The following is a 12,743-nucleotide window of genomic DNA, read 5'->3' as shown; positions in this document are numbered from 1 at the left end:
TCAACAGGATACAAGAGCCTAGTTGAAAGGACTCGCCAAGTCTGGGACCATTTGAGGAAGAAAATAAATAATGTTAGTATGTCATTTATCCCATAGAATAAAATAAGAACTCATAAGTGCATATTGATACAAATAATTAATTAAATTACTAAATGACAGAGAAGAAAAAGCTCTTCCTTTCAATAGGATTCCAACTAATAAATGTGAAAGGGATGATAGGAATTGAAAATCACTAGTTGGTGTCAGTGCATGTTAAATGTAGTGGGAGAAAGTACATTTCCATAGTTGCAAAGTATCTCTGCACATGACAATTATTAACTGCACAGAGGAAAATAGTAACTTTACAGTGAAGAAAGCTGGTGTACACCCTCTTAACCACGTGATCAAACTGGTAATGGGACAAAGTGACTATCATGTGCCTCCTCCTGAAACACCAAAGAAGACAACGGTACGTCTTCTGGGGTATTCTTGACAAAATGTGTAACCTGAATTTAACCCAAATTGAGGAACATTCTGCAAAATTACTAGCCAGAATTCTTTAAAACATCAAGGTCATAAAAATCAAAGAAATACTAAGGAATTGTTGCAGATTTAGGGAGACTAGGGAGACATGACAATTAAATGTAATATGTGATTCTGGTTGGATCCTGCACCTGAAAAAAAGGACTTTAGTGGAACAACTGGCCAACCTAAATAAGATAATAGTATTTTATTGATGTTAATTTCCTGATTGATCATTATACTGTGATTACATAAGATATTACAATCTGGGTGAAGGTACTCAGGAATTCTTTGTACAATTTATACAATTTTTTTATAAGACTGAAATTATTCAAAATAAGAAGTTTAAAAATGTTTTTCAAAAAAGTAACCAAAATCTAATTTTATCACTCTTAAAGCCCTTTACTCATTTCAGGGATATAAAGAGTCAGAGGGTTATTGTTGGATTGGATTTAAGAAGAAATTTATTTGAAGAGAGCTGCTACTGTGTTGTGAGTCTCACATCCCCACATGCCCCACCAGGAACAAATGGGACACCCAAGCCTAGGGAACAGGACTTTCAGGAGGCCACTCCCAGTCATGGGTTTATGTTCCATGCAGTTATGGGGAACACTGAACTGGTATCCGACACATACCTGAAGAATCTAAAAGAGAGGAACTAATGCCATTGGCCAGAGGTGGCCTTTACTGTTTGGGGAATTAGGTGCACTTCACTCCAACGGTGCATGAGTCCTAGAGACCAGATCTGAGACTTGCAGAAGAGATGATGGCCTGGGATTGTTCTAAATGTGATCTAAGAGCACTTCAGCTATAGGACAAGCAGGACCCCAACAGAGAGAGAGTCTATGATGGGCTTAATGTAAAACAAACAAACAAAACAAAAAAAACAAGAAGAGTAGCAGAGAGAAGCAACAGCCAGCTAAAGGATATAGACTACTTCTTGGCCCCCAAGATTGAGTATCAGAGGAATACAACAAGGAAGCCTCTTAAAAAATCTTCAAGAGAGCGAGCAAGAATCAGCAGCTGCTTTAAACACCCACCGGGCCAGAGCGTGCAGAGCCTCACAGAAGCACCAGTCACATAAGAACCTTCTGAACCTCCTTCCAATTCCCCTCTTTCCATGCTCCACGCTGGGAGATAAGCTGACCTCACCCCTTTCCCAGATGCACGCAGCCCAAACTAGAATTAGGGAGGTGTTTTAACTCTAACTCAAGGTCAAGGCTTTGATTATTACACAAGATGGGCATCTAATTACCAAACCAACACTTAGTTTTCTGACTGAAAGTGACCATTGAACTCTTTATGGATAAACAGAAGAGACATTAAGTCTGGTAGTATTTATCCAGTCCAGGGAGAAAATGTATCCTGCTAAATAAAGTCTAAAGGGAGAGTCAGATAGAAAACAGAGTTTTTATTGCATCCTACAAGTTGTGTCTGTTCAACATAATAATGATGATGACCTATCCACTGCAGAGTAAAGATTATCATTTCTCCCAACCATGAGACAGAGGGCTAACACCCCCATGGATAAACGCTCTCCACAGGTTTGTAGGAGGTGGAGTTAAGTATGTCCTCCTCCTAAACCAGGCCACTGTGATGATAGAGCATTACACCCAACTCCCATACAGCCATAGGTGTGACTGGAGAGGATTCTGGGAGCGTCTTTCTCACTGCTGTACTTCCATTGCATAGATTCCCACAGGTTGACTTGCCAACAGCCAAGCTGAGCACTGAACTCAGAAAATCAGTTCTTCCTTCTGGTTATGCATAATCTGGGGAAGTGCCCTCTAAAGACGCAGGAAGAAAACAGGGATCCTAGGGCCTGAATAAAAACATGTCCAGAGGACACGAGTGGGAGGAATCATGGGTTAAGGTAGCACTGGGTAAAGGCGTGTGTGGTGAGGAGATAAAGGATGCTTCTGGGCTGTCAGGTTCTGGTCTACCTTTCTGCACAGCCAAGCTAAAAGCACTGCCCCTTTAACACTGTCCAGGCTGGTGAAGCAAAGGACTCACAGGGGCAGGTCCAGCGGCAGCCACAGGTCTCTTCCACCTTGACAGGGGACTGGCTATTGGGGCATGAAGGCCTGGGCCCCCGATCACAGTTGACCCGATGACTCTTCAGCAAGGTCTGGCCATCTGGCAGGCAAGTCACTGTGTGGCACTGATCAGGTAAGGTCCAGATGTCCCCCGGCTGCAGAAGGAAGAAACAGATCTAGGCAGGGCATAGAATGAGGCACTCTAACTCTAAGGCCATCTACCAGGCCACTGACCCCACTCTCAGGACATAGAAACTAGAACTTAGACATGTGCCTAAATGGCAAGGAGACAGGATGCAGAACATAAGATTCACAGGTGTATCCCTACCCTCCCCACTTCCAAAACAAACAAACAAACCAAAAAAAAAAAAAAAAAAAACAGGATATGACGATAAGAAAAACTGGACCAAAACCAAAAGCAGAAAAGTTAACCGGGAGGAACAAGGGCCCCAAATATGCATTTTTTATCTTTCTTTCAAAGTCAACAGAAGGGAACTTACCCTCTTCTCATTCCCATCCTCATCCATGCAGACTCTAACGAACCCTGAAACAGACACAAGTAAGATCTGAGTTCGCACCCATCACACAGAAATTCTAAGCCATTCACAATGTCTGCTTGGGCTGCCTGGGCTAGTCCTTGAATTCAACTTAACTTTGAAAAGAATCTGAGAGAGTTTACCAGTAAGGATCCAGACACATCAGATACAGGTGGTTTTTCAAGCAGGCTTTGTGGTTATTAATAATTATGACAACAACTGTGACAATATGGCAATAACTAAGGTTCACAAAGCTTTTCACCGTCAGTATCTCCTTTTCCTTTTTCATACGTAGATCAGTGCCTAGTGGGGGGAGTAGGGAGGAAATGAGGCAAGACCCTGAAAATTTGAAAGAGGTCTTGAAGATTTCCACCAGGAGGGAAGGACAATAACTCTGTAGTTGGTTTTGACTCACCACTAATTACATTAGGAAAATACATCAAAGCGGGTTAAAAAAAAAAAAAAAGTTTCTCACCTGAAGGCAACTTCAACTATGGTGCTTTGCTATTAGAGTCTATGTTACTGTGTTTCTAAAACCCTTTACAGTCATGCTGAGGGTGAGTATAGGGCTTGGGGAACAAGACCACGCTCTCTGCAGATGGTGGAGTTCGCTCCTTCGTCTTCCACGTCTTTGGCCAAGATCCCTGTGCATAAGTAAGCATGGGCTTTCTCTGCCAAAGTTTAGATGGACAGTTAGGATGGAAGGAGGGCTATACACAGAGAGCTTTCTGGCAGCCCCTTGGAGGTTTTAGTACAGATTTTCCATGAGCAGAGACTTAACGATCCTGGTCTATATAACAATCTTCCTTCTAGGCCAAATCTTGTGCATGGGTGCCCTCAGGTCTCTAGAATGGGTTTTGTTGTTTTTGTTTTTTGAGGAGGGTAGGAAAGATATTACAAGACTCACCAGAGCACAGCTTGTGGAGGAAGGAATTGCCCAGGGTGACGATAATGGGGAGGTCTTCGATTCGCTGGAGGTGCACCACGTTGGAGCTGGCATCTGGGCCTGCTAAGGCCCTCAGCTGGGCCACGTCATACCGATCCCCAATTCCAATGGGGAACACTGTCACTCCTAGAGTTAGCAGAAGAACAAGAAAGGGTCGGTGTCAGCCTGCTGTGGTCAGGTGGGCTCAAAATGGACTGGCCTGAAGCTATAGCCAGCCTCTCTATAGAGCCTCATGTCTTCCAGACCAGTCACATACATATACCCTGTGAGGAGGATATTCAGTGAGTCCACAAATGTAAACGAGCTCCTTACTCTGGGTCAGGTACTATTCTAGGCAATGGGGATAAAGTGAACAAAGCAGATGCTGTCCCTGCCCTCGTGGAGCTTACACTGGGGAGAGACAGACAAAAACACACAAAGAAGTAAATATCGAGCATTTCAGACATGGATAGTGCTTAGGAAAACTCAAAATGAGATACAGGGGATGGGCGTGCCCAGGGGTAGGAGTGGGAGGTATCGTTTCATTCAAGGTGGTTGGAGAAGTGTTCAGTGAAGACATTTGAGCAGAGACCTGAAGGAAGGATGGAATGGGCCGAGAGGATATCCCAAGCAGAGAGAACGGCGAGTTGCAAATGCCCCAGAGCAGAAGAACGATGCATACACCGGGGTGGCTGGAGCAGAGCAAACAAGAGAGGGAGTGGGCACAGATCATGCAAAGCTTCATGGGCCACGGTAAGGATTTAACATATTCTCTGAGTGAAACGGGAAGCCAGCCAAGACTTTGGAGGAATGACATGAGCTGAAGGGTCGCTACAGCTGCTGTGTTGATTATGAACCCCAGGGGCACGGGTGGAAGCTGGGGTTCCAGTTAGAAAGACATTACAATAGCCCAGGTGAGAGAGGATGGGGGCTTGGATCAGGCAATGTGGTGGAGGTGGTATGGCGTGGTGCGGTTCTCAATATACTTTGAAGATGGAGCTATAGGTTGCCCATGGATTGGATGGGGCTATGAGAGAAAAAGAGGAATCAAGCCTGCTGAGGTTTTGGACCTGAGCAACTGGAAAGATGGAATTGCCATGTTTCTAAGATGGGGAAGACTGCAGTTGGAGGAGATTTGGGCGTGAAAGTCAGCAATTCAATTTATATTGAGTTGCCTATTAGAACATCATGAGTTGACGTGAGAGATCCAAGCTGGAGATAGGAATTTTGAAGTCAGTGGTGTATAAATGTATGTAGACCCATGACACTGAATGAGACCACCTAAGGGGTGAGTATAAGAAGAGCAGAGAGCATGTCACAGAGCTGAGTCCAGAGTATGTGCACGCCCGTTTACAGATGAAAAACTGAGGCTTTGAATGGTTAAATGACTGTCCTAGGTCACATATGTTTCCTCTAGATCATAATTCCTTCCTTTCCTGGTAAAAGTCTTTCTTTGGAGTCTTAATACTAAAAAAGAAAAGTCTCCATCCTGAAATTCTGCCAATTAGTGCTCCAGAAAGTTCTAGGTATTTGCAATTTGCATAAAGTTAGAGCTGACTTTTCACTAGCAACTTTTCAGCTCTTTAAGCTGGTTGTGTCGTCAAATATCTATCCTTTCCCTTTTGGGTCCTTTTCCCTAAAATCATAGATTTCATAAACATGTCACATTCATTCATTCAACAAACATTAAATGGCCACCTACTTTGTGCATCATGCACAGATGATACAAAAAATAAGCAAGATTTTGCCCTTGCCTTCAAAGAACCCCCATTTTTCAAGAAACAGATGTGTAACAAATAAATACAATGTGATTTGCACATTTTGAGTAGTTCAGACGTGGGGCAGAAAAAGGAGTGAACATCTCTCAGGAAGTCATCAGAGAAAAGACAATTCCAGAACAGGATTCTGAAAGATGGACAATTCTCCAGATGGCTATGGATGTGACGTCATTCCACTCACCCAGCCCTCCCTCAGCACTACCATACCTGTCCTGGCTCACATGCTGTTGATATTTACAGCACAAGTTCTTATGGGACACTGAGTGGGTCACATCTGTATCATCCCCTTCCTAAAGCAGCAGCTTTTGCCTCTTATCCACCCCACACCCCCTAAGCCCATTAGGCTGGTACTGGAAAAAGGCTCTGAACACATGAAGGTCTCTGATGGTTCTCAGGCCCCATAATGTACCACTGTAGCCTCAGACATGGGGAGAGTGGTGAGAGACCAAGGATACCACTTTAAAAAGGAAAGGTGTGAGGTATGACCCACTCCTGGACACAAGGTGAAAATATGGAACAATTAAAAGTTACAATCTAAAGCCTGCAGATACATGAAAGATACACACACATTTATTACTGTTTGGTTTCCAAATATTACAGAGATCGGACAATTTCCTACTGTTTGAAACCATGCCACCTGTGGGTATTAAGCATTTAAAATCAGCCAGGACATCCAAAAGTCATGCCTGCCCTTTTCCAATCGTCTAGCAGTTTAGCACAGTCTCAGGACTGTACACTAGCTACTTACGGTTGGATCTGGCAGCATCGGCTGCTGCGGACACTGAATCCGTGGAGACGTCCGTGACCAGGATGACCACTGCCTTCGAGGCTGCAGGCCTGGCACCATGGACTTCCGAAGTGATGTATCGCACAGCAAAGCCCAAAGCTTCCCCTGATCAGGGAGAACAAGCCACACCAAGTCAGTCCTCACTACAGGAAATAGTGTTTCTGAAACCAGCCGGGCAGCCTATCTCCAGGTGGGTCCTTAGGTCACAAAAATGGAATGATTCAGAGACTGAGAGGGTCTCACACACAAGTGAGATCTGGACGAGACCTGGAAGAACATCCAGGCCCTCACATTACAAGAAAAAAAGCTCAGGCCAAGGAGTAAAGTAGCCGAGGTCACTCAGTCACTTATACCAAGAATTAGGACCAGACCCTGCATCCCAGCCCACGGCACCATGTTACCACGTTACCAATTTGGCTGGGGCCTCCCTCCCGCTGCATGAAGTCCACGAGGCTCAGTAAGTGGGCTTTCTCCTGGGCCACATTCCACGGCACGTCAATGGTGGTGATGCTTCCGTACTGCAGCACTGACACCTGTGCGAGCTGTGGCCCTGACAGGAAAGAAAACACAGAAATCACCCTTTGGAGCAGGAGGAGCCACAGAAAGAGCCTCTTTCTAACCTGCTCCTGCAGGTGCACCACTCACCTAGATTGGCTTTTGAAATGAAAGCCTTGGCGAAACTCTTCATTTCGTCAAAGTAAGAAGCTGGATAGCCAGAGGAGCCATCCAGGAGGAGGACCACATCCAGCGGCTGGCTGCAGTCTGCAAAGAGACCAGAAAGGTGAGCGTACACGTGCCAGCAGGGGGGCCGGCCACTGCAGCAGACACGCATGTTCAGTGGGCGGGCCTACAGGGCACCACCGACCAGGTGGCACCACCAGGGGGCGGTAGCTCCATGATCCGGCACGATGGCAACAGGAGCCAAGGAGAAGGGAAGGGACCTAGGAGTGCCCCAGGTTTGGAGGTATCGGGAGGACTCTAGCGCCACCCAAAGGCAGTTTAAATGCCTCCAGGGAAAACAAGAGGCATCTGCGCCCTCATTAACAGGAGGCTGCAGCTCTTCTAGAATTGACTGAAATACCAGAGCGGCAAAACAGGGAGAAGGCAAACGGAAACGGGGTAGCAGCAAATCCCTGGGATATTAGCTTGTGTGTTCTTGGGTCTTACGGGCAGGTAAGGCCTATACGGTATCTCGATCATAACTGCCTAGTGCTTGTGTCACTGCTCAGGCACAGTCATGATCATAGTGGGAAACAAACTCTGGCCTAAACACCATTCTGAGATCAGATGAGATGATGCGATTACTGTTTTCCTCTGCAGAAATATCATAAGAATTTAAATAAATCTGTGGCTCTGATTAAAACAAGAACAAAGAAACAAAGGCACTGATAACAAGTGTGAAGATCAAGAGACATTAAAAGAAGGCTTATTCTGGGATGGTCCCAAACACACCAAATAAAGATGTTTGTGAACTAGGAATTGTTCAGACATTAGTATCAGTTAAGAAGACAATAATCACAGCAGTGGTGGCAAGTGTTTTTCGAGCAGTTGCTATGCCCTAGGAACTGTTCTGAACATTTTGTAAGTACTATTACTATCCCCATTTTAGATGAGGAGACTGATTGATACAGAGGTACTTGCCCAAAATTACCCAAAAACTGTTACGCCAAAAATTGTCCAAAATTACCCAGTTAGTAACTGGCAGAGGTGAGATTCAAACTAAGGCAGTCTGGCTCCAGAATCTGAGGACTTAACCTGCTACCTGTCACCTAACTTCCTGGACTTGCCCCAAAGAATGTCAGCTACTTAGAATAATTGTATCCACCCAGTGTGGTCAAAAAGCTGATGGCCACCGAATTTAACAGGTTACCTCTGAGTTGGGGAGTAGGGTTAGGTGGAGATAAGTCTGTGTAATAAAGACATATTTTTTACTCTATATCTTTGGCATTGTTGAAATTTCAACCATAGACTTACATTACCTTTGAATTTACAAGAAAAGATCCTCCCCAATAAAGAATCACAGATGCATCTCCCTGCCTGGGAGGTGAGGACACAGGCACATCTGAAGGCAGGATGTGACCAAAGGCACTGAGCAGGGGAGCCAGGATTAGACCCCAAGAGTCTCATATCCACCAAGGTCACCCCCAGCCTGGCACCCGTGCAAGGGCCCCGCATACCTGGGGCAGGGCTGAGAGTGGGGATCTGCAGCCCCTGTCCAGAGCAGCAACTCTGCAGCACCAGATCAGGAGCTTCTCGGGGGAGCGTCTCAAAGTCCTGGATGAGGATCGGGGCATTGGGCCAGCCGATCCGCTCCAGCTCCTGCACATCAGCGCGAGGGCCCACTCCAATAGGCACCACCTGGATGTCTCCAGGCATCCGCTTGATCTCATCAGAGGCAGGGTTTGCTGTGACCATGTAGACCAGGTTGGGTGCCTGCTCCCGGTCCCCCTGGCTGGCCAAGAAGCTGTGCTCGGACAGGTACTGCAGGGCCAGTCCCGTGTTGGTCCTGTTACCGCCCCGGTAGCGGATCTCCCGGACCCGCTGCAGGACGTCCGCCTTGGATTGCGCCTGGAGGAAGGTGGACTCCACAGTCACCACATAGGCATACTGCAGCACCGTGACATGGATGCTGTCCTGGCCCACAGCCATCCGCTGGATCACCTCCTCCATGAACTCCTTGCTCCTGTTGAAGTTGGCCTCACCAATGGCATCCGACCCTTCCAGAACAAACACCACGTCCAGAACCATGGAGTTCCTCTTGGATCCCAGGGTCGAAACCCCCAAGTGCTCCGGACCCACAGTGACTTGTGCCATAGGAGGCAACTGAGTGGGGGCAGGAGCTTCAGGGGCAAGGTCACAGAGGTAGCTAATAATCTCATCCCTTCGTTGCTCCAGCTCATCCACGCTGCTGAGCACAAAGGCCTTATTCTCGGGGGCCTGCTTCTCGATGAGACGGATCTGCTTGAGGTTAATGTGGGGCCCGATGCCTACCGGGACCACAATGACCTTCTTCTTCTTCAGGCCCTGGACGTAGCGGACCAAGTTCCGGGCCAACTTTGGAGGCTCCTGGCTGGCCATCAGGAGCAGGGCGATGCGGGAGGCCTCGGGGCGGTCGACCTTGCTGAAGATTTGGAAGAGCGTGTACTTGAGGACCTCGCTGGTGGAGGCCACCGCGCTGCCCGCGTACTTCACCTGGCTGGCAATGCGCCGCAGCTCGGAGGGCCGCTTCCGGTCCCTGAGATCGATGTAGGCATGGGAGCCGTCGTGGTACTCCACCACGGACACGCGGATGCGCTTCTGGGAGATGTGCAGGCGCTCCATCATGCCCACCACAAAGACCTTCAGCACTTCGAAGTCGGCCTCGGACAGCTTGGAGGAGCCGTCCAGCAGGAAGACCAGGTCCAGCAGCTTGCTGCAGTAGAAGTCATGCAGGGGAGGCTCCGGGGTGTCCTCCACATACTGCGTGGTGGGGCTCACCGGGCCTTCTGTGGGGGGCACCTCTAGGCCTCCCAGTTCCCCGCAGGCTTCACAGGTGAGGTTAACACCATTGCAGTGACTACAACAGAGGGAGAGACATAGAAATGGTTTGGGAAGATGCTCAGAGCCCTTCTCAGGCCTGCTCAGAACCATTATACATAGTCCCATAGACCTACCTGCCTGCCTGGCCCAGCGGCACTGAGCTCCCACAGATCACTCTCCACCCAAGCAAGACACCATTTTAACATATGTCCCCAAATAGTACTGCTACACACACACACACACACACACACACACACACACACACACAGCAAAGGCTTTCCTTGATTCTAGAAGCCAACGCTTTAACCCAATAGGACTTGAAAAAGAATCTTTCTTGCTTCTATGCCATCCACCAGCTGTTCAGGTTGATTTTTTTTCAACCTATATCTCTAGCAGTATAAATATTGAATTATAATCCAAACTTTCTGCCAAGTACGTATCTCCAAAGACAAATATTGCTCTAAAGTGTTAACATTGACCAGGGCTTGTAAATGTTCTATCGAAGATAAATGCTTTACAGTATTTAGAATAACAGAATTTAAACTGTATGAGCTTTGTATCGTGTTTAATATGTTGGGCCTTAAGGAAGAAAGGAAAAACTGGACTAAAAACATTTTGGAAAAATGAATAAGGATTCAAACTCCCAGCTGTATCTAACAGAACAAAGCACTTGGGAGTAGTATATTGGGGTCTCCAAGATGTTAGAGGAGAAAAGACAGTGGCTCATTCATTCTTTCCTCCAAGGGACATTTGGGGAGCACCTAACATGCCAGGGACTGCCTAGGCCCTGTGCCCACCCCCCACACATACCATGCATCTGTAGCAGAGAAGTTACACCCCATACAGATTCCTACACTACCATCCAAATTTCCAGTCACTTCTCTCTTTTACCAATATCTTGGAAAGTGGCAAGGTACCACAAGTGACATCCAGGCTAGGACCTTCTCCTCTATGAACTCTTGGCCTTTGAGGCAACTTGCCTTCAGCACCCCCAGGAAGGCCAAGAGGGCAGCAGGGCCCTGAGCCCTGGGAAGTGTCCCCTAGGGCTTGCTTCCCAGGTGATTTTCCAGGGTACTTTGGAACTATTATCCACGCCTGTTTGAAGCTGTGTTCTGTACCCTGGTAGCTGCCCCTCCCTCTGTGCTAGCAGAGGGAGGTAGAGAGATGGCTCTATGCTCTCATGCCCTGAACCCCAAGCCAGCTTTGGGCTCACCCCATTCTTTATTCCTCACAATCTCCGTTTCAGCCTAGGGAGAGTAGACACACAGGGTCTTACTGGGAAGTTCATTCCTACTTCCTCGTGGTTCACATGATTTATTGCTTCAATCCTTGGTTAACAGTGCATGAATGACATACTTTCTAGTTTCCTGTGTTTGTTAGAAAACTCACCCCGGGCAGTGTTCACTCTTGTTTGTACAGATGGCGGCGGCGGGATCTGACTCTGGCAGCTGTGGCCACAGCCCCATGCGCAGTGAATTTAAGTTCTCAAGTTTAAGTTCCCATAAGGAGTGGTGTGGAATATATCAACCTCTGAATACATGTTCCGTACTTAGGAGCAGGACTTCAGAAAGCCCAGCTCTCACTCTAAAACTCCTTCTACTCCCCAAAGGCCAGTTCCCAGAGGCAATTAGGTGAGAACCCAGGGTTCATTCACTGATGAGTGTCTTCCTTCCCAATTATAAAAGCCCTGATCTGGGAATTGGGCTGTGGCTTCAAGGTGTCTATGCTGCACTGAGGAGTCAGGGGTCTGCCTCTCTTTCCTCCCCTGCATCCCCACCTCCAGTAAAAAAGAAACCTGACTTTCACAGATACCTGTCCCGGACTCAATGTGACCACCAGGGACAATAAAAGACCTCCCCCTTCCTTCAGCGAGAAGAAGTTAAAAAGCCTAACCCTGGTAAGAGATATTTTCTGGGCAAGCAATCTAGTCTGTCCTTAGAGAAAGAGAAACAAACTAAACAAAAACATTCTACCTCTCGATACACATAGCAAAGAAGTTTTTCTCAAATCTACACCTCTGAGCAGGCCCAAAAAGGAGATAGTAAGACACACTTCAAAAACCAGGTTTTACCAAGTCTGGCAGTGCTTAGGGTCACTGGGGCTCAAGGTGATTTTCTTTCCAGGGGCTAAGCGCTGGCCAGCCACCTCACACACGGGGCAGTCTTCGGGACTGATGCAGGTCTGCAAAAGCTCATCCAGGATTTTCCCTGCACAACAAACCTCTCGTTAGAAGTGAAGACCCACCTTTCCCACCAGGAAGACTCACCTTTAACTAAAAGGGCCTGTCCCAGAAGCCAGCTCTGCCTGCCTCCCCATGGGTCACCTTACTACTTAGGGATCAACCTTCCCTCTCTAAGCCTTGATTTCTCCCTCCATAAAATTGGGCGGGGGGGATTCCGTCACCCTACCACACTGCCCCCAAGCCTCAGCATGAGCAATCTGCAAGGGTCTTTCCACTCCACCACAGGATACATTTGATAATTCTAGATCTGTGCAGTCCAGGACAGTAGACAGGAACCACATGTGGCTAGTTAGATTTAAATTTAAATTAATACTAAATAAAACTGAAAAATCTGTTCCTCAGACACACGAGCCACATTTCAGTAGGACTTCCCCATCACTGCGAGAGTTCCATTAGCAAGCAAAGTGCTGTTCTAGATG

At 47.2% G+C, this 12,743-nt stretch overlaps 1 protein-coding gene across 1 annotated transcript in view; it reads right to left on the bottom strand.

The window, feature by feature from the left end:
• The window catches only part of VWF (von Willebrand factor), a 130,550-nt gene that overhangs the window by 38,303 nt on the left and 79,504 nt on the right, over positions 1 to 12,743 (bottom strand). Inside the window, exons 27-34 of the mRNA XM_019754370.2 lie at positions 12,154 to 12,289; positions 8,741 to 10,119; positions 7,209 to 7,325; positions 6,973 to 7,113; positions 6,525 to 6,668; positions 3,981 to 4,145; positions 3,038 to 3,081; positions 2,515 to 2,692 (exon numbers count right to left, since the gene is read on the bottom strand). Of these exons, the coding sequence (XP_019609929.2) occupies positions 2,515 to 2,692; positions 3,038 to 3,081; positions 3,981 to 4,145; positions 6,525 to 6,668; positions 6,973 to 7,113; positions 7,209 to 7,325; positions 8,741 to 10,119; positions 12,154 to 12,289 (2,304 nt within the window). The remainder of the gene's footprint in view (positions 1 to 2,514; positions 2,693 to 3,037; positions 3,082 to 3,980; positions 4,146 to 6,524; positions 6,669 to 6,972; positions 7,114 to 7,208; positions 7,326 to 8,740; positions 10,120 to 12,153; positions 12,290 to 12,743) is intronic.

This window comes from Rhinolophus sinicus, linkage group LG02 (assembly GCF_036562045.2).
Source record: "Rhinolophus sinicus isolate RSC01 linkage group LG02, ASM3656204v1, whole genome shotgun sequence".
Taxonomy (NCBI): Eukaryota; Metazoa; Chordata; class Mammalia; order Chiroptera; family Rhinolophidae; genus Rhinolophus; species Rhinolophus sinicus.
Note: the sequence above shows the minus strand (reverse complement) of the source record. Positions and strands in the feature narration are given on the sequence as shown.